This window comes from Pangasianodon hypophthalmus, chromosome 10 (genome assembly GCF_027358585.1).
Source record: "Pangasianodon hypophthalmus isolate fPanHyp1 chromosome 10, fPanHyp1.pri, whole genome shotgun sequence".
Classification (NCBI taxonomy): domain Eukaryota; kingdom Metazoa; phylum Chordata; class Actinopteri; order Siluriformes; family Pangasiidae; genus Pangasianodon; species Pangasianodon hypophthalmus.
This window is the reverse complement of record NC_069719.1, coordinates 22,282,585-22,303,084: the sequence shown is the minus strand read 5'-3', so window position 1 is coordinate 22,303,084 and position 20,500 is coordinate 22,282,585. Positions and strand designations below refer to the sequence as shown.

The 20,500-nt window shown below is 40.9% G+C and overlaps 1 protein-coding gene across 9 annotated transcripts in view; it reads left to right on the top strand.

Annotated features, from left to right (window-relative positions):
- The window catches only part of mdga2a (MAM domain containing glycosylphosphatidylinositol anchor 2a), a 308,605-nt gene that overhangs the window by 57,004 nt on the left and 231,101 nt on the right, over window positions 1-20,500 (top strand). For 5 of the 9 annotated variants that reach the window (XM_053237458.1, XM_053237460.1, XM_053237456.1 and 2 more), the window contains exon 3: window positions 16,014-16,206. In XM_053237458.1, coding sequence (XP_053093433.1) covers window positions 16,014-16,206 — 193 coding nt within the window. Of the gene's footprint in view, window positions 1-15,387; window positions 15,740-16,013; window positions 16,207-20,500 lie in introns of those variants that run through there. The other 4 variants (XM_053237457.1, XM_053237455.1, XM_053237467.1 and 1 more) reach the window with 2 other exon arrangements.

Below are 20,500 nucleotides of genomic sequence, written 5' to 3'. Positions count from 1 at the left end.
AGACCCTGCTGCCTCCCTCACTGGACCCCCTGCAATTCGCTTACCGCCCCAACCGCTCAACAGATGATGCCATCACCACCACCCTACATCTGGCCCTCACCCACCTGGACAATAAAGACACTTATGTTAGAATGCTGTTCATAGACTTCAGTTCAGCATTCAACACAATCATTCCTCAGCACTTGATCGGAAAGCTGAACCTGCTAGGCCTGAACACCTCCCTCTGCAACTGGATCCTGGACTTCCTGACTGGGAGACCTCAGTCAGTCTGGATCGGGAACAGCATCTCCGACACCACCACACTGAGCACTGGGGCCCCACAGGGCACAGAGTGACCACTCTCCGCTGAACATCGAAGGCTCCTCCGTGGAGATCGTCAAGAGCACCAAGTTTCTTGGTGTTCAACTGGCAGAGAACCTCACCTGGTCGCTCAACACCAGCTCCATAACAAAGAAAGCCCAGCAGCGCCTGTACTTTCTGCGAAGGCTGAGGAAAGAACATCTTCCACCCTCCATCCTCACCACGTTCTACAGAGGGACTATCGAGAGCATCCTGAGCAGCTGCATCACTGCCTGGTTTGGGAATTGCACTGTTTCAGATCGCAAGACCCTGCAGCGGATAGTGAGGACAGCTGAGAAGATCATCGGGGTTCCCTCCATCACAGACATTTACACCTCTCGCTGCACCCGCAAAGCCACCAGCATTTTGGATGATCCCACACACCCCTCACACACACTCTTCACACTCCTGCCATCTGGAAAACGGTACCGAAGCATTCGGGCCCTCACAACCAGACTGTGCAACAGTTTCTTCCCTCATGCCATCAGACTCCTAAATACCTAGAACTGGACTGAAGGAACACACACACACACACACACACACATACATATACACACACACATATATACACACACAACTGAACTGGTCCAAGGAACTCACGCATACATACATACATATATATATATATATACACACAACGGAACATCCTCTATGCACATGCACTGCACATGTTTTGCACATGTCTTATTATTGCTGCTACTTCTATGTTTACACTGTTTATACTACCTCAGCTGTAATATTTGCACTACTGTCACTTTATCACTTTCAACAGGACTGTGTACTGGTCGGCGTCGTAGTTATGTACTGTCTGTTCTGTCTTGTGCTGTCTGCACATGTTTGCACTTGTGCACTTTACGTTTAATTTAGTTTAATTTATGTAATTTATGTAGTCCCCGTAGTACTGTGTTGTTCTGTGTTGTCTTATGTGGCACCTTGGTCCTGGAGAAACGTTGTTTCGTTTCACTGTGTACTTGTATATGGCTGAAATGACAATAAACTCCACTTGACTTGACTTGACTTGAGCTCACCAACCAAAAATATCCAGTCAGTTGTGTAGGAGCTTGGCAATGTGACAATATAATATTGATTATATTCCCACTTATATACTCTCACCAAGCCTTCCCACACCAAGCTTCTGTTGCCAAGTTAAGTGAGAAACCTAAAATCAAGATGTATTAAAGAATATGTATAGTTTATTTTCTCTCCAGCAAAGAATGAAATGGTTACTGTCCTTCTTCAAGCCATTTGGCTTTTGAATGTGTAAAAATATGTGGCCTCAAAGTTCCTCAAAGTTGCATCAAATCTGATGCAAATTTGAGGAACTTTGAGGCCAAAACTTTTTTACATATCAGATTTGTTGTATCAAATCTGGTACAAATTCCACTGTTTCCTTACTCATCTTTAGCATATCCGTATGATTAACCTCAGATCCTGTCAGTATAAATTGTGTATTTTAACAACCTGAAAAACGTTTGGTTTGAAGTAATCAAAATCAATAACATTAACCTTAAACCTCAATTGCTGTCTCAATTCTATGTTGCTTCGGATAAAAGCATCTGCCTACTGAGTACAGTAAATGTACAATGTAACTGAAAAAACATTATTTTCTATGGGACAATCATTACAGCAGATGACAGATGACATTTTGCCATAACTGGCTGGAAAGATTGTAGGTGAAACCACAATTTAACACAAGAATTAGTCTCTTGAAGAAATATAAAATCAATATTGGTGCATATACAATGCCAAAAAATTATACAATGTTATTCTTAGCCATTTTTCCCCCCAAGTCAGTTCCTTGTGGCAACTGCCAATCCATGCAACCCTCCACACCATCCATCTTTAAAGTTGTCTGGTTCTAATAAGGACTCTTCTTGGTCATCAGGATCTCAATTTTTATTAAGTACTTTGCATTGGCAGTGTACTACCTGGGCACCAGTGAAGAGGACAGTCTTGATGCATGTCCTCCTTTTGTTCTGAAAGGAGATGAGTCAGGCTGAATTATATGTTGGCTCACATGAGTTATGATCTGGGGTTTGACCGCTGGTACAGTATGGGGGCTCTGGTCTATTTTTGGCTTTGTCTGCCATCAGAGAGATAGTTTCCACTACAGTGGAATGACATGGGTGAAAATTAAATTATTAAATTCACATTCTGGCAGAAATAAAAGTAAATGCATTTTTTTCCCCCTGAGGATCGAATAACATGTGCAGGAAGATCAACCGTAAGTTCATGAGTTCCGGTAGTGAAGTCTCGAGATGAAAGTGAGTCTTAGGCTGAAACTGTATTTGGGAAGTGTCTTTAGGGTATCCTGGTAAGATCATCTGCAATTATTGGAGATAAGTCACAAGTGCATAAAGCCACAAATGAAGAAACAGGGGACAGAAGACGACCTGTGCAACCACCCCTGCCAGACCATAATGGAGAGTGACTGAATGCAGTTGCTTAGTTCTTTAGATTAATTTCTCTGTCAGAGCCAGGAAGAGAAGTCCATGAAGAGAAGCTAAAGCTTAGATAAAATCAGCCTTGTGGTCAGCAAACTGACAGTTTCTGAGCCCACCTGCCAACACTGTCTGGGATTATGATAAGGAATGTTTAGCTGAGAATGGCAATGAATGAAGAGAAACAGAGAGTTTATGATGCAGATTTAAGCTGTTGGTTCTATACTTCTAATGTATCTGTGCTGGTCCTGTTCCTATATTTCACAAATTAAGCAAACCTGTAAAGTGCATCTGAAAAGTCTACTTTGTAATTAGAACAAAATGTTCCAAGGTAATAAAAAAACTGTAATTGGTATAATTCGGTGCCAGAGGCACACTAAGCTGTTCAGGCTGAGAATGACTCAGTGCAAAACAGGTGATACAGAGGGTTCCTCACCTCAAAAATTCACAAACAATATATGGAGGCCCAAAGCTATGATTAGCTTTGAACTCTGTTACAAACTTATAAACAACTGCCCACAACCCTGCTTAACCCACCCATTCCCCATTTACCTTGGTCACACATTGGAGTAGATTTCATCAGACAGGTTTTGGGACTAGGTGCCTAAGATATTCATGCTAACTTGGATTCTGATATATAATCAACAGATCTTCCAAGTGATAATACTGAGATAATGAATACATGTTTAAATAAATTATATGCCACTGGGAGTGTACAGTCCTGGTCCCAGTCCCAAGACCGGAAAAAAATGGGAGGGTTGTGTCAGGAAGGGCATTTGGCATTAAAAAAAAAAAAAAAACCTGTGCCAAATCAAATGCGCGGACCAATGATCCACTGTGGCGACCCCTAACAGAAGCAGCCAAAAAGAACAACAACAACTTGAATAAGTTGAAAGAGAGAACTCTTTGCAAACTAAACCATTAGACTACGTTTTGCCACAAGTACGAAATTGTCTTAAACTTGTTAAATGGCAAGTACACAAAAGAATTGCTGTTTGTTATGTACACTCACTGAGCACTTTATTAGAAACACTATACTAATACTGGGTAGGGCCTTCCTTTACTATCAAAACAGCCTCAATTCTTCATGACATGGATTCCACAAGATTTTGGAAACATTCCTTTGAGATTCTGGTCCATGTTTACATTACATCACACAATTCCTTCAGATTTTTCAGGTGCACTTTCATGCTGTGAATCTCCTGTTCTACCACATCCCAAAGGTGTTCTATTGGATTCAGATCCTGTGACTGGAAAGGCCACTGAAAAAAAAGTGAACTCATTGTCATGTTCATGAAACCAGTTTGAACTTTTGCTTTGCACAATCTTTTGCTTTGTGCCATGGTGCATTATCATGCTGGAAGTATACATTAGAAGATGGGTAAATTGTGGCCATGAAGGGATGCACGAGATCAACAAGAATACGCAAATAGGCTGTGGCATGGAAGCGATGAGTGGTATTAACAGGCCCAAAGAAAACATTCCCCACACCACTACACCACATCCACCAGCCTGGATTGTTAACACAAGGCAGGATGGATCTATGGATTCATGCTGTTGGCACCAAATTCTGACCCTACCATCTGTATGCTTCAGCAGAAATCAAGATTCATCAGACCAGGCTACGTTTTTCCAGTCTTTAACTGTCCAGTTTTGGTGAGCCTATGTCCACTGCAAATTCTGTCCTTGGCTGAAATAAGTGGAACCCCACATGGTCTTCAGCTACTGTAGCCCATCCACCTCAAGGTACAATGTGTTCGATGTGTGCGCTCTGAGAAGCTTTTCTGCTCACCAAAATTGTACAGAGTGGTTATCTGAGGTACTACAGCCTTTCTGTCAGCCTTAACCAGTGTGGCTATTCTTTATTATTTTTTCTTTATTACATTCTGAATAAACTCTAGAGACTGTTGTGCGTGAAAATCCCAGGAGATCATCAGTTATAGAAATACTCAAACCAGCCCGTCTGGCACCAACAATCATGCCACAGTCAAAATCATCACATTTTTTCCCCATTCTGATGGTTGATGTAAATATTACCCGAAGCTGCTGGCCTGTATCTGCATGATTCTATGCATTGCACTGCTGCCACATGATTGGCTGATTAAATAATTGCATGAATAAGCAGGTGTACAGGTGTTCCTAATAAAGTGCTCAGTGAGTGTAAATGCTGTATATATCACACTTATGGCTTTGTTTTTATTATTTATTGCCCTGCACTGATATGGGTCTAATGAACCTGAAAGTGGAAAATCCAGCTGCACTGTGGGATTTTTTTTTTTAACCGCATTTTGGCTCAGAAATGTACTTGTGTCACCACCTTTTGAGATTCCCTTTTAATACACACATAAATAAATAAATAAAAAGTATTTTTCTGACTTCAAGTGCACCCTTAAAAGTCACATTTCTTACAACCCCTTTTTGTTTCTGTATGTTCCCAGACTTCAAGATAAATAGGTACCTTAAATACATCAAATTTAATATTTTATTCATAACCAATAAGATTAAACAAATCCGGTGTGGCTAGTAAAGGCCAATTCATATTAAAAATTTTGCGACACATCTCTTAGACATACATAACATACATACATAACATAGCTCCCGTTTTCATCACTGTTAAATCCATACTAGATATGAGACATACACCCATCTGCCCTGCTGAATTTTAGCACCTATGTGCATAAAGTGTATACTCTTTCTCAGATTCAATTATAAATAAAAATTAGTGTCACCCAATATGTACATATAATGAAATTTTCTAATACATTTATTGCATTTCCTAGGAAAGCAGACAGCTTATCTGTCAAACCAGGTTTGATTACCATGTGCAATTCATGTATTTGAGTTTTCATCATATTGCATCTGAAGGGGATTGAAAGCTGTGTGTGCTTTATTCGAGTCCCACACAATTTTAAGCTAACATTTTTTTATAATAATAATTAGAAGATTGAGAAGGCTATCACTTACTTTCAAATGCTGTCATGGATATTTTTATCTGCCAGAACCTTCTCTGCTGCTGAGATAAAAACCAACAGTGGTAGAGTGTTGACTTTAAGCGGTTTAGTGGTATCCTCCTTCTTGATGTCCATTAAGCCCATTGAGCCTGCTTAGTCCAGTCCTTAATCCAGTCCTTTTCTGCCTTTTCTCTGTATGAAGCTTGCCGCAGCCAAATGAGTTCCTTCAGACGGTAAGTGGGCCAGATTAAGTGGAGGCCAGTTCTTCTTTATGGTAGTCTAAGAATGCTGGAGACTATAAATAGCAGAGCAAATGTATACATGCCACTTGCCTTTGATGTGCTGGGCCCAATGTCACATCCCAACTCCCATCAGTGCCCTGGCTCACAATCTCTGTATCTCTGATCCACTCACTATTGGCAACAAGCTCGTTCTTCAGAGGTGGTGAAGAAGTGCTGAAGAGTTTCTTCTGTACCATTTTACACTACAGCAAATAACTTTAATTAATCATGTCATTTTAAAGGCTCAACAATGTTAATACCTGTTTAATGGATGAGTAATATTCCTGCTGTCATGTGCACTGATTGTTAGATTTTAATATGTAATATGAATGTTATATGGCAAAATGGCAAAATGCTTTGCATAGGCCAATTTAAAATCATTTCAACTTTAAAAACTTTAAAAGCTTTTCAAAATCAAATAACCATACCTTGTTACCTGGTTCATAGGTGAGAGTATCAGAACCAGTACACAATCATCCTCATGTGTGGCTCCTCATTAACTTTGCTTGCTTCTCCTCCTCACTGCTTAGTTTCTGTTTCACAAGAACCAAGGAATAGATGCAAGAAAAGGCAGAAAGGACAGGAAGAATTGAGAACAAACATACAGTATTTGCCAAATGAGATGTCCTTGCTCACTGAAGCATCACTTTAAAGTGACTTTGGTGAATTCACCTATTGATGATGTTGCTCAGTTGTAATATCTATTATAACAGATCTGCATAGACACATTGATTACAGTCTGAATGAGTCTACACTCATCAGTATACAACAATCAGGCATAACATTAAAACCACTGACAGGTGAAGTGAATAATATTGATTATCTTGTTACAATGGCATCTGTCAAAGGGTGGGGTATATTAGACAGCAAATGAACAGTCAGTACTTGAGTGTGTGTGCGTCACTTACCTGGGGAAGAGATGGCACCAAGATGCACTATGGGAAGAACGCAAGCCAGCAGAGGCAGTGTGATGCCCTGGGCAATGTTCTGCTGGGAAACCTTGGGTCCTGGCATTCATGTGGGCGTTACTTTGACACATACATAAACATTATTGGAGACCAAGTACACCCCTTCATGACGACGATATTCCCTAATGGCAGTGGCCTCTTTCAGCAGGATAATGTGCCCTACTACACTGCAAAAAAAATGTTCAGGAATGGTTTGAGGAATATGGTAAAGAGTCTGATCGAGCAGCTGTGGGATGTGCTGGACAAACAAGTTCAATCCATGGAGGCCCCACCTTGCAACTTACAGGACTTCAAGGATCTGCTGCTAACATCTTGGTGCCTGATACTGCAGCACACCTTCAGAGGTCTTGTGGAGTCCATGCCTTGATGGGTCAGAGCAGTTTTGGCAGCACAAAGGGGACGTACACAATATTAGGCCGGTGGTTTTAATGTTATGGCTGATTGATGCAAAGCCAATAAGCTTACATTCATCTGTGAGTTGGGCATTAAATTTCTATCAATCTGGATCTCTAATCATGAACTTCGGAGTGTGTTTCTGACTTTAAGTCTGGCTGTTCCTGCATTGATCTCAGTCTCAAACATTCCAAGATGAAGATATATGAGGACTTCAGACCTTTGGTTTGATGTTCCCTTAAGAATTGTGCACAGAGTCATAAGGTTTTCTCCACTATAGGACAAGCACACACAACTAAGGCTACAGCTGTATCTTCAGTGTGATTCCCACTGAAATCTAGCCAGACTTTTTCAGCAATCCCCAGAAAAGAAGACTCCATGCACAATCTCTGCTAAACTGTGCAACAGCTCTTTTGATTCTCCATTGATACAATTGCTGACGAGAATGAAGTCACTTCAGGGACTTCATTGAAACATAACTATAAAGCTTCTCTACGTATCTTCTGCAATGTTGGAATGGTAGTTGAGTTATAATTAGTTTGTTAATTATATTAGATGCATACATTTCTCCTTATGATGAAACTTTGTGTGATTTGCTTGTGTTTTCTTGCTTGTCACAAGTGTGTTCAACAAACTGTCAATGGATTTACTTATTTGTAATTGCTGATTACAAGTACATGGCATTGAGCACAGAGGGCTTGAGGGATTTTGCTGCTGACACCTACTGTCTCACTGCTTTCTGTCTTGAAGTGGACAGACAGATGCATGTTTTTTTTTGGTAGCAAATAAAAGGGCTAGGTATTACTCATTAGGCAGGCAAATGTTCAGACAATTGACAAACAGGCATAAACTAGTCAAAACTAAATAAATAAGGTGCAGCAGGCTTTTGCCAAAAAAGCACTAGTAAAAACAGGCAGAGAACAAAGGCTTTGAATCAGGTGCAAGGATGGAGCAAGACTTTGCAAAGTAAAACTAAGATTCAAGGTTATTTAAAGGGAATAATATGATTGCAAACCAGTGAGTGCCATTAGTAATCAGGTGACTATGAGTGAAGATATGTGCTTGAGGTTGTGGGTTGAGCATAACAGCAGTTAACAGTAATCGATAATAGTGGGATTGCAGACATGACAATATCTCAGGAAACTTTGCATGTGTGAAGTTCTGTATCTTCCAGCACCAGTAATTTTTAGCAGACTGGTCTTGGATCACTGCTAATCTGAATGCTAATCTGAGTGCTTAATTGATTGCTGTATCTAGTGGCCAATTAGGCCAATTAATAATAAAAAAGTTCATTTAAACAATCATTTTTTATTTGTAAGTATTGGTCAAATTGGTTAAACTGCTAAAAGATTGTGAATTGTGGAGTTTAAGAAACTGTATTTCAACCTTAGTTGAACAAGACACACAGAAGCGTGAAGGGTTCAGATGAATTCGAATGCATTATTTCTAACCCAATATGTGTAAACAAATACACCTGCTCTTTGTTTCAAACTTCAAAGTTTCTTAATTCCAGAAAGGAGACTGTGCCCCACACAGAGTGATTCCTCATTTTTATATTCAAAAGCTGAAATGCTGCTAATTCCTTATTAACACTGATGTTAATGTTGGCTGGAGTGAGGTGCAGGTTGGTGGTTTGCTATCCAATCCACCTTGTCAGAACTGAGCGTTTTAGTTAGGCTTGCTTTGTTGTACATGCTCAAGAGGGGGTTTGTTAGAATGTAGGTCACCCACACAGGAAGAATCACACAGGGCTTACAAAGCCAAGCAAGTGAATAGGCAATTTGCTCAACTTATCAGAATGGTTGGCTGATTGAGTGTTCACAGTGAGCATGCTCTTTTTTTTCTCCCTCTCAACTTATTCTGTACACTGGAAATAATTTTTCTACTCATATCCAAAACAAACAGAGACATACTGAAATTGTAAACAACAAATAAGAAGAAGTTTTCATACTGACTCTGGTCAAAGGAATCTGTTGTGTTTCCTGAGCGAAAACAAGAAAACATGTCCTCAAGGAAAAGAAGAATCCAATCTAACAAGTAACAGTCATTGAGAAACCCTAAATAAACATATTTTGTTTTTGGGACAGTAGCTAGAAAAAGGAAAGTCATAACTATGCTTAAATTTTCCCACTTGCATGCACACAATCAGCATGTAGACAGAGCATGCACACTCGTGTCTGAGCCCTTGGGAACATTACAATGTGATGGTTTCACTTCCAGGTGACATACACGTAGTGTCAAGTTGTCTGTCATGTTGTCTGTATGTGTAGCATTCAGGGAAGGTATGTCAGTCACATTAACAACAGGTCATTAACCTAGGTTTCCTGTGACAGTTCCTGATTTTAAAACATTTGCTGGGAGTTTCTCACCTGTGTCAGCGTTTAAACTATACTGTTTTTCTCTTTTCGTCTATAATTTCTACATCTATAATTATTTCATTTTCTTTTCATTTTCTCAAAGAACACTTTGTTTTTTTGCTACAACTAAGATAAATCTAGCATTTAATATGGCAAACACTCAGCTTGTTTAGTGTGTTGAGTTCCTCTTTTGTTAGTAGCTTTATTTGTGGTAAGTGTATATTAGTATTAGGTAGCTGACTGAAAAGATTGCTGCATTAGGGTTGCACATTCAGATGCTACAAGGGGTTAGCGAGATCAGCTTAAAGCAGACCACTCAAAAATTAGATGGCATCATAAATGGTGTCAAACTAAATCGGTAGTATTACAAATTGCATGGAAAGAGAGCATTCTAAGCTACAGAACAGCTCTTTGTACTGCTAGATCAGCATATCTCTCCACTCTAATAAAAGATAAAAAATATCCTAGATTCTTATTTAATCCAGTAGCAAAGTTAACTAGGAATAAGACCACCACGGAAGCATACACACCATCAGTATGTAATAGTAATGACTATGATTTTTTTTTCAATGACAAAATGTAAAATATTAGGCAAAAAATTCAGACTATTAACTTAGACAATTTGATAACTGACCATATAAATGACAATAACCACCACAGATCAGTGATTAGAATCCTTTACGCCCCTCCAAAAGACCAAACTAATTTCACTAATTTGCTCTTCAAAACCATCTTGTGTACTCAGTCACTTACCTACATACTTCCTCCAACAGATACTGCCAGAAGCAATCGAACCTCTATTAAAAATAATAAATTCTTCTCTAAATCCTTTAAACAAGCAGTTATCAAACCATTGATTAAAAACCCAACCTCAACCCCTGTCATGTTTATCACTGATTATAAAATACTACTCATGACCTATAAAGCACTGAATGATCTTGTGCTACAGTACCTGAGCAAACCTTTGGTCTTTTATGATCAACCATGCCTGCTTCAGTCAAAAGGGACAGGCTCTTTGTTGGTACCTAGAATAATACAGCAGAGGCAGATCTTTCTCTTACAAGCCCCCCCAGTTAAGGGACAGCCTTCCAATTAGTGTTTGGGACTCAGACACAGTCTCAGTCTTTAAGTGTAGGTTGAAAACCGATTTGTTTTTTCAAGCATTTTGTTAATAGCTTTTCTCTTAGGTAAAGGTGCAGATCTCCAGGGTTCTTGGGCATAGAGTATTTTGGTAAACTGGGATGTTTGGATGCTCTCTAAAAAAATAAACAAAAAACAGTTTACGCTCAAGTCACAATCACAGAAGAGTCAGTAACATCACTTCGATATAATAGACAAATTTGAAACCCTAATGAATTCAGAAATTAGTCTGCTGCTCATACTTAAGTTCCTTTCAACACACTTAGCCCTGCTTGACTCTATAGAATACAGTTATAGAAGAGAAATTATTTATAATAGCACTATCCATTGTTGCCCAGATGAGGATGGGTTCCATTTTCCTCTCAAGGTTTCTTTGTCGTGTCATCTCAGGGAGTTTTTTCCTTGCCACCTTCACGTCTGGCTTGCTTGTTAGGGATAAATTTGTATACCAATTTCTTTAAGGCTGCTTTCTGACAATGTCCATTGTTAAAAGCACTACATAAACTGAATTGAAGTGAGGTTGAACAATGATCTTTTTGGCCAGAATAGGGCTATCAACACACTTGGTTACAGCAGTGTCATCCAGAGCAGCAATAGTATGGAAAAAAATCAGACAACTGTAGATTTGGCCAGTTCTGACTCTGAATACATGATCCACCACGAGGGCAGTCTGCTGCCCTAACACATCTACCCAGGCCCTGTTCCAACTATCTGGAAATTGGCTCTGGCACACTGGGGAAAGGGGGAGAAGAGTCAGGTTAGTAGTAGTGGGGAGCGATTTGTGCTGGCCAATGCACACCATGCCATAGCATGCCGAGGCTTCTCTCAGCTTTCTTGGTCATCTGCCCTACCAGCACATGTGGAGTGGGGCCCCATCCTTGTGGCAGGAATGCAGAGTTATTGGAATGGAGACAACAGATTGCAGGTTCCCTGAGTCCATGAATGATGAATATGATCTTCTTCCAGCTTGGTGTGTCAGGTTGGTGGTACTGGAGTCACTCTGAGGTACTAGCTGGAAGTCCAAACTGTTCCAGCACCACCTGTTGAATAAACTTCTTTGGCTGCTTTGGGACAGGCCTTAGCCAGCACTTGCAGGAGTATAAGAGGCTCTGGGTGAAGGTGAATGTCAGTTTCCCTTCCTCTAACACCAGTGAGGGAATCCGAAGGCAGTGCCCCTCCAGGGACAGACCAGCCTGCTTCTGATAGATGGATGATCCTGCTGACTCTAACAAGTGAAAATGCTACTCCTGCAGTTTGCAGGGGGACTCAGCTCAAAGCCCACATGCGGCACCAATGTTTAGAGGTGGAAGGAAACACAGGATGCTACTTTACGCTTTATATAATTTCCCCATCAACTGAATCTACTATGAAGTCTTTTTCCATGGATTCTACACATTGAAAATTTGAAAAGTTTCTTAAAATGGCCATAGCTCTAGTAGAAACACTAGTCATTAATTCTAGCATTTGGTACAGAGCCAGTAGCCATTATTCAAGTTATGTATAAGCATAGATTCAGTCTCTTATTTACGTATCGCATGTTTGGCAAACACACCCCAGTTAAAGATATGACCTATATGAAACATGCCCTCATTTAGCTGTACCAGAACTAACGAAATGATATCTTGATATTCAAAAATAAAACAATTTGATGAGTAAATGTTAAATAAAATAAAATTATACAGAGTGATGCAGGACACTCACACAAAAGAAAATAATCAACCATTTGTTGGTATAAAAAAAGTCACTGGCTTTTTCCATGCAGCTTATTATAATCCAATGACTGTACATCTAGATCAAGATAAAACACTCAACCATCTAATGGCTCAGTTTACTGGCTGGATTCACCAGCTACAGGATTCAATAGCTAATATTCGTGGCATGTTGCAATGGTGAATCCTCTGGCTACCCCAAATGCATCAGTGCATCCTTTACCATTAATAATGGTCCTCTTCAAAGAATTGCTATTGAACTTGTTGGGCCATCAGAGATGAGTGCACAAGGGTATCATTTTTTTTAGTTCTGGTGGATTACACAATGTGATATCCAGCAGCAGTACTTCAGAGTAATCCCCTGAGTTGTAATCACAGAAGAGATTCCAGGAGCCCTTCCAGTGTCATAAAAAAACATGACACTGTCCATACTGGTCCCATATAGAAACTACCTCTCTCTGTTCCAGAGAGCAAAGGTTGCAAGAAGAATTTTCCAATGTGTTTGGTGTTTTTTTGGTTGTACATAACTGGTCCTATTGTTTACCTGAGCACAAGAAAAATGTAGTTCAGGATGAACTCAAGGGTATGCTCAACATGGGAGTAATCAAGGAGTCCCACAGTGACTGGAGCGGCCCATTTGTCTTGGTTCTCAAGGCTAATGGGTCAGTCTGTTGTGTGGACTCTAGAAAACTGAAAGTGGTGTATAAATTTGATATGTACTCAATGCCATGCATTGATGAACTGCTTGATCAGTTAGGTGTGGCTTGCTTTTATTTGACACTGGATATAACCAAAGGTTATTAGCAGATTCTTTTGACTCGAATGTCAGAAAGGCCTTTTCCACTCTGGTTTACACCAATTTGTCATTATTCTTTTTGATTTGTTTAGAGCCCTGACCATGTTTCAACATGGACAAAATTCTCTGCCTGCACAGTACATACACTAATCAGCCATAACAATAAAACCACCTGCCTAATATTGTGTAGGTTCCCCTTGTGCCAGTAAAACAGCTCTGACCCATTGAGGCTTGGACTCCACAAGACCTCTGAAGGTGTGCTGTGGTATCTGGCACCAAGACGTTAGCAGCAGATCCTTTAAGTCCTGTAAGTTGCGAGGTGGAGCCTCCATGGATCGGACTTGTTTGTCCAGGATGTCCCACAGATGCTTGATCGGATTGAGATCTGGGGAATTTGGAGGCCAAGTCAACACCTAGAACTCTTTGTCATGTTCCTCAAACCATTCCTGAACAGTTTCTGTATTGTGTCAGGGCGCATTATCCTGCTGAAAGAGGCCACTGCCATTAGGGAATACCTTTGCCACGAAGGGGTGTACTTTGTCTGTAACACTGTTTAGGTAGGTGGTACCTGTCAAAGGAACATTCACATGAATACCATGACCCAAGGTTTCCCAGCAGAACATTGCCCAGAGCATCACACTGCCTTCGCCCGCTTGCCTTCTTCTCATAGTGCATGCTGGTGCCATCTCTTCCCCAGCTAAGCGACACACACGCACCCGGCCATCCACAAGATGACAAAAAGAAAAAAAAGAAAACATGCGTTATCAGACCAGGCCACCTTCTTCCATTTCTCCATGGTCCAGTTCTGATGCTCACGTGCCCATTGTAGGAGCTTTCGGTGGTGGACTGTGCAGCTATGCAGCTGCACACGCAGAAAGCTGTGATACACTGTGTGTTCTGACACCTTTCTATCAGAGCCAGCATTAACTTTTCCAGCAGTTTGTGCTACAGTAGCTTTTCTGTGAAATCGGACCAGATGGGCTAGCCTTACATTTACATTTACATTTATGGCATTTGGCAGACGCCCTTATCCAGAGCGACTTACAATAGCCTTCACTCCCCATGTGTGTCAGTGAGCCTTGAGTGCCCATGACCCTGTCGCCGGTTCACCGGTTGTCCTTCCTTGGACCACTTTTGGTAGGTGCTAACCACTGCATACCAGGAACACCCCACAAGACCTGCCATTTTGGAGATGCTCTGACCCAGTCATCTAGCCATCACAGTTTGGCCCTCAGAGTCGCTCAGATCCTTACACTTGCCCATTTTTCCTGCTTCCAACACATCAATTTCAAGAACTGACTGTTTACTTGCTGCCCTTGACTTGTATCCCACCCCTTGACAGGCGCCATTGTAATGAGATAATCAATGTTATTCACTCCACCTGTCAGTGGTTTTAATATTATGGCTGATCAGCGTATGCCACTACATGTTTAGATGATATAATCATTTATGGTGATGATAGGCAGCAGCATCTACAACACCTAAGATCCAACCTAAATTCCTTGAGCCAAATGGGACTCACAGTTGGATAGGTAGCAGTATTGTATCTGGGCATCCTCTTGGACCATGGGCAGGTGTGTCCCCAAATTCACAAGACAGCAGCAACTGCGGCCTGTCTGAGGCCCAAGACCAAAAAGGTGCTGAGGCAGTTCTTGAGGCTGGCTGGCTATTATTGTAGGTTCATACCTAATTATTTGGATGTCACCAGCCTGTTGACTGACCTCACTAAAAAGGGAGTGCCAGCTCTGGTTCAGTGAATGGAGTTGTGTGAACAAACTTTTTTCCAGACAAAAGTGGCTTTGTCACAAGCAGTGGAAGGGGTGGCCAGTGCTCTTCATTAGACAGAAGCTTTCTGTAAGGGAGAGCAAATACAGTACAGTTGAGTAGGGGTGTTTGGCCATCAAATGGGTCCTCACGTTCTACTACCTGTTAGCACAGCCCTTTACCCCGTTCTGATTATACCTCACTCCAGTGGTTCCACTGCATGAAGAATGTCAACACACAGATCACTTATTGGTATCTGGCATTTCAGCTATTCAAGTTTGAGGTGGTCCACTGGCCCAGGATTCAGATGGATGTGGCAGATTTCAACCTCTCACCGGAAGGTGGGGGGGAAGTCAACTACAGGCCAGATGGCTCCTGTCTCTGAATTGGGTGTGGATGAGTGCTGGCTGTGGACAGAGAGAGGAGGCAAGCTAAACTTGCAGGTGATGAATGATTGTTCTCACCTGTGTGCTATTACTGGCAGCCTAAATATATGATTGTTTTTCCTTTCAGTGGAAGCAGTGAACTAGAATGGGACAGACCTAGCACAGCCAATGCAGCACACACACCTTGGACTTGAACTTGAGTTTGAACTTGAATGTGAGTCAAGCAGTGAACTGTTTGGTCTTTTGATTTTTGTTTGAAATTTATGCAAAGCACGCTGAAAAGTGCTCACGCAAGGTAAATAAGGGAAAAATAACAGAAACATTCACCTGCTTCCAGAGTACATCCCCCTGCCACCCCCACACACTGGGTTCTTCATTGAGCTAAAGCTAAACTGTGTGTAGTATTTTGGTTTGTTTCATTTCAGTTCAGTTCATTTTAGAACATGAGGGGTAATAAGTGTGTTTTTGTGTTTCCAACTTTTTTGCAGATACGATGGACCAAGACAGCGGGCAGTGCTTCTGATCGTTTTCATGAGTCCAGCGTGTTCAATGAGACTCTGCGCATTACTCACATCCAGAGGCACCATGGTGGCCGCTACTACTGCAAGGCAGAGAACGGCCTTGGCGCCCCTGCCATTAAGTCCATTCGAGTAGACGTCTACTGTGAGTTACCCTCTACCTGTAAGCGAGGAACAAACGTATACATACGTGCACATACACACGCAAACACACACACACACATGGCACACACACAGCACAAACACACAGCACACTGTTCACGTCTCTCCTTCCCCCATATGAGTCAAATGTTTCATTTGTGCATGCATTTTACATGAAGCTAAACAACAAGATTTAAGCTTTCCTTAAATGGTATGATAATGATGATAATTAAATGATAATGGTGGAGACACATTGACCAAAGTTCATAATCATTTCATTAATCATTTCATCATAATTATATCTACTCCCTACACCAAAACAAATTGCATAAGATCACACTGAAAGTTTTAAGTACCGTACCATGGAAAATTAGCTTATTGCACGCAATAGCTCAATAACAAAACAATATGGCTCAGTGGTTAGAACATTTGCCTCCAGGGTTGGGGGTTCAATTCCTGCCTCCACCCTGTGTGTAGAGCTTGTGTGTTCATCCTGTGCTTCAGGGGTTTCCTTAGGGTACTCTGGTTTCCTCCCTCAGTCCAAAGACATGTGTTGTAGGCTGAATGGCATCTCTAAATTGTCTGTAGTGAGTGAATGTGTGTGTGTGTGTGTGTGTGTGTGTAATTGTGCCCTGTGGTGGGGTGGCAGTCACCTGCGATAGGCTCCAGGCTTCCCACAACCCTGTGTAGGATAAGCGGTACAGAAAACAGATGGATGGATATTACTCTAAAGGTGCTTGATCACGAAATAAATTAATAATGAAAGAAACTTTAGAATGTTTATGTTGGTTTTAACAGTGTTGCATCCACTCTTCCTTGCTCTTGCAAACATAGTGATTAGTCCATGCAAATAATTGCAAAGGGTAAGAGGCTGCTGCTGAGTTCCCTTCAGTGTCAGCTACTCCAAAGTACACAGTCAGTGAGCATAGAGGGCATTTATGAGCACACTTCACAGGACACCTTACACCCTCATGGATCTAGTGGGCACACACAATCAAGAAGCAAGTGTGCTATTTGGGACAGGGCCAATGCTATATTCATTACTGTTAAAGTGTCTTGCCATTGGAAAAGTTTTTAATTGTGATTATTTATTTATTCATTTATTTACTTATTTATTTATTTATTTATTTATTTATTTATTTGTGTGAGTCTGTGCTCTGTTTAAGTGCAGTATTGAATTGTGGAAAATGTGAAATGACTCAGAGCCAGAAAGCAGCATGGAAGATTGGTGTCATTAAATAGGTACACTGTTATCAATTTAAACTTTAAAAATTTAAACTTGGAGCAAAAGTGGATTGGATTGGATTCTGAAAATACCTAATGTATACATTATACACTGCTCAAAAAAATTAAAGGAACACTTTGAAAACACATCAGATTCAATGGGGAAAAATATCATGCTGGATATCTATACTGATATGGACTGGGTAATGTGTTAGGAATGAAAGCATGTCACATCGTTTGATGAATTCAAAGACACCCCGAAAATCAAAGTGAAAAAATTAAGCAGCAGGCTAGTCAATTTTGCTGAAATTTCATTGTAGCAACTCAAAATGATACTCAGTTTGTTTGTATGGCCCCCATGTGCTTGTATGCATGCCTGACAACGTCGGGGCATGCTCCTAATGAGACAACGGATGGTGTCCTGGGGTATTTCCTCCCAGATCTGGACCAGGGCATCACTGCAGGTGCAACATAGTGGAGTCGGATGGACTGAAACATGATGTCCCAGAGGTGTTCTATTGGATTTAGGTCAGGCAAGCATGGGGGCCATTCAGTGGTATTAATTCCTTCATCCTCCAGGAACTGCCTGCATACTCTCGCCACATGAGGCCGGGCATTGTCGTGCACCAGGAGGAACCCAGGACCCACTGTACCAGTGTAGGGTCTGACAATGGGTCCAAGGATTTCATCCCGATACCTAATGGCAGTCAGGGTGCCATTGTCTAGCCTGTAGAGGTCTGTGCGTCCCTCCATGGATATTCTTCCCCAGACCATCACTGACCCACCACCAAACTGGTCATGCTGAACGATGTTACAGGCAGCATAACGTTCTCCACAGCTTCTCCAGACCCTTTCAGGTCTGTCACATGCTCAGGGTGAACCTGCTCTCATCTGTGAAAAGCACAGGAAGCCAATGGCGGACCTGCCAATTCTGGCGTTCAATGGCAAATGCCAATCGGGCTCCACGGTGCCAGGCAGTGAGCACAGGGCCCACTATAGGACGTCGGGCCCTCAGGCCACCTTCATGAAGACTGTTTCTGATTGTTTGGTCAGAGACATTCACACCAGTGGCCTGTTGGAGGTCATTTTGTAGGGCTCTGGCAGTGCTCATCCTGTTCCTCCTTGCACAAAGGAGCAGATACCAGTCCTGCTGATGGGTTAAGGACCTTCTACGGCCCTGTCCAGCTCCCCTAGAGTAACTGCCTGTCTCCTGGAATCTATTCCATGCTCTTGAGACTGTGCTGGGAGACACAGCAAACCTTCTGGCAATGGCACGTATTGATGTGCCATCCTGGAGGAGTTGGACTGCCTGTGCAACCTCTGTAGGGTCCAGGTATTGCCTCATGCTACCAGTAGTGACACTGACCCTAGCCAAATGCAAAACTAGTGAAAAACAGAAAAGATGAGTAGGGAAAAAAAATGTCATTGGCCTCCACCTGTAAAACCATTCCTGTTTTGGGGGTCGTCTCATTGTTGCCCATTTAGTGCATCTGTTGTTAATTTTATTAACACCAAAGCAGCTGAAACTGATTAACAACCCCCTCTGCTACTTAACTGACCAGATCAATATCCCAGGAGTTTAATTGACTTGATGCTATACTCTGATTAAAAAGTGTTCCTTTAATTTTTTTGAGCAGTGTATATTTTGAAAACCACCAACACGCTAGATACCATAGCCTAATAGTATAGCGTAGGAGCTAAGAAATAGTTCTCCTACAGAATGATAGTATAGTTCTACTAGAGTGAAACTGGAGATAACATTTTTAATGACTATATCAAACCTGAAAACATAGAAATATAATCTGTTAATTCTGTGAGGTACGATTATTATTTTTTCCTCTTGCACGCATTAAGGACTCAGTGTTAAGCCATTACTAGGCTGCAGAAAAGTAAACCTGACTGAATTCTGAAGACTCATGTCTTGGCCATGAATTTTTATTCTAGTGCATCACTATTATGAATGAAATTGCTTTGTTCTTGTCACTGCAAATCCAATGTACAGTGGACTTGGAGATAATTCATGCAGTGGAAATTGTAAATGCAACTGGTATGGAGTAGATATTCATCTGATTATATTCCAGATACTGTTTGCTATGTGTGAACACTGGTGTAAATATACTGCCCTGCATTGTAGAGTGCACATATCTGTGTTGATTTATTTATAGTCAAACACTGCTAACTGTATGTTAACTTTTGAGCAAGTAGCACCGATGCTAGAAAAGAGCTGTACAAACTAAATAGCACTGAGATAAAAACAAGTTTCATACTTGATTTACATTTGTGGATACCATGATTCACAATATCTTAATTTTTTGCTAGGATCCCTAATGATGGTGAAGGTATGTAATGCGTTTTAAGTTAAACAAATGAAAGTCAGGGAATTGTTGATAACATCCATTGCAATATACCAGACACCTTTCAGTGACCACTGATTTAATCTTCATTTTGCATATAATATGGATTTCAGTGAAATAATTGTCTTTACTCACAAAAAAGTTTGTCATTTTATGACATGAAATGAATTGTGTAACTCACTAAATTAATTTCTTAACTAATAAAATTAATTGTGTAAAATGCAATCATATTGCGAGATTAAATTCTGAAATTTAAAATAAGAGTTGCAAATATTTAGCATCATGAAATTAATTTTGTAATGGTTCATGTTTTGAGTCACAGTTCATTCTGTGCTTCACAAAAATAGTTCAGCAAAAAATAGATCAGCAAAACCATTTCATGGATACAAATGGGCATTTTGTAGCACCAAATTGCTTTAGAGTAGTACATTATATATTTGGTTTCAGATTTGTGTGTAAGGAAAAGACATCCACAAAATGAGAGTTTTTTTCCCCAAGGATTATTTTCCTATTGTTTTCCTAAGGATTATTATTTTTTATACATTTTTTTTTTCAAGGTTTCAGGGGCTTTTGCTCAAAACATGCTCAAAAAATTTAGCGCACACGTCAGAGTCATTAGGACCAGGCAAAGGGTAGCACATGGGCATGGTGGGGGGATCTGCGGCGCCCCCTTTTACACGGTGCAAATATCGGACATACCTGTACGTATATGTACGAAACTCAGTACACACATTGTTC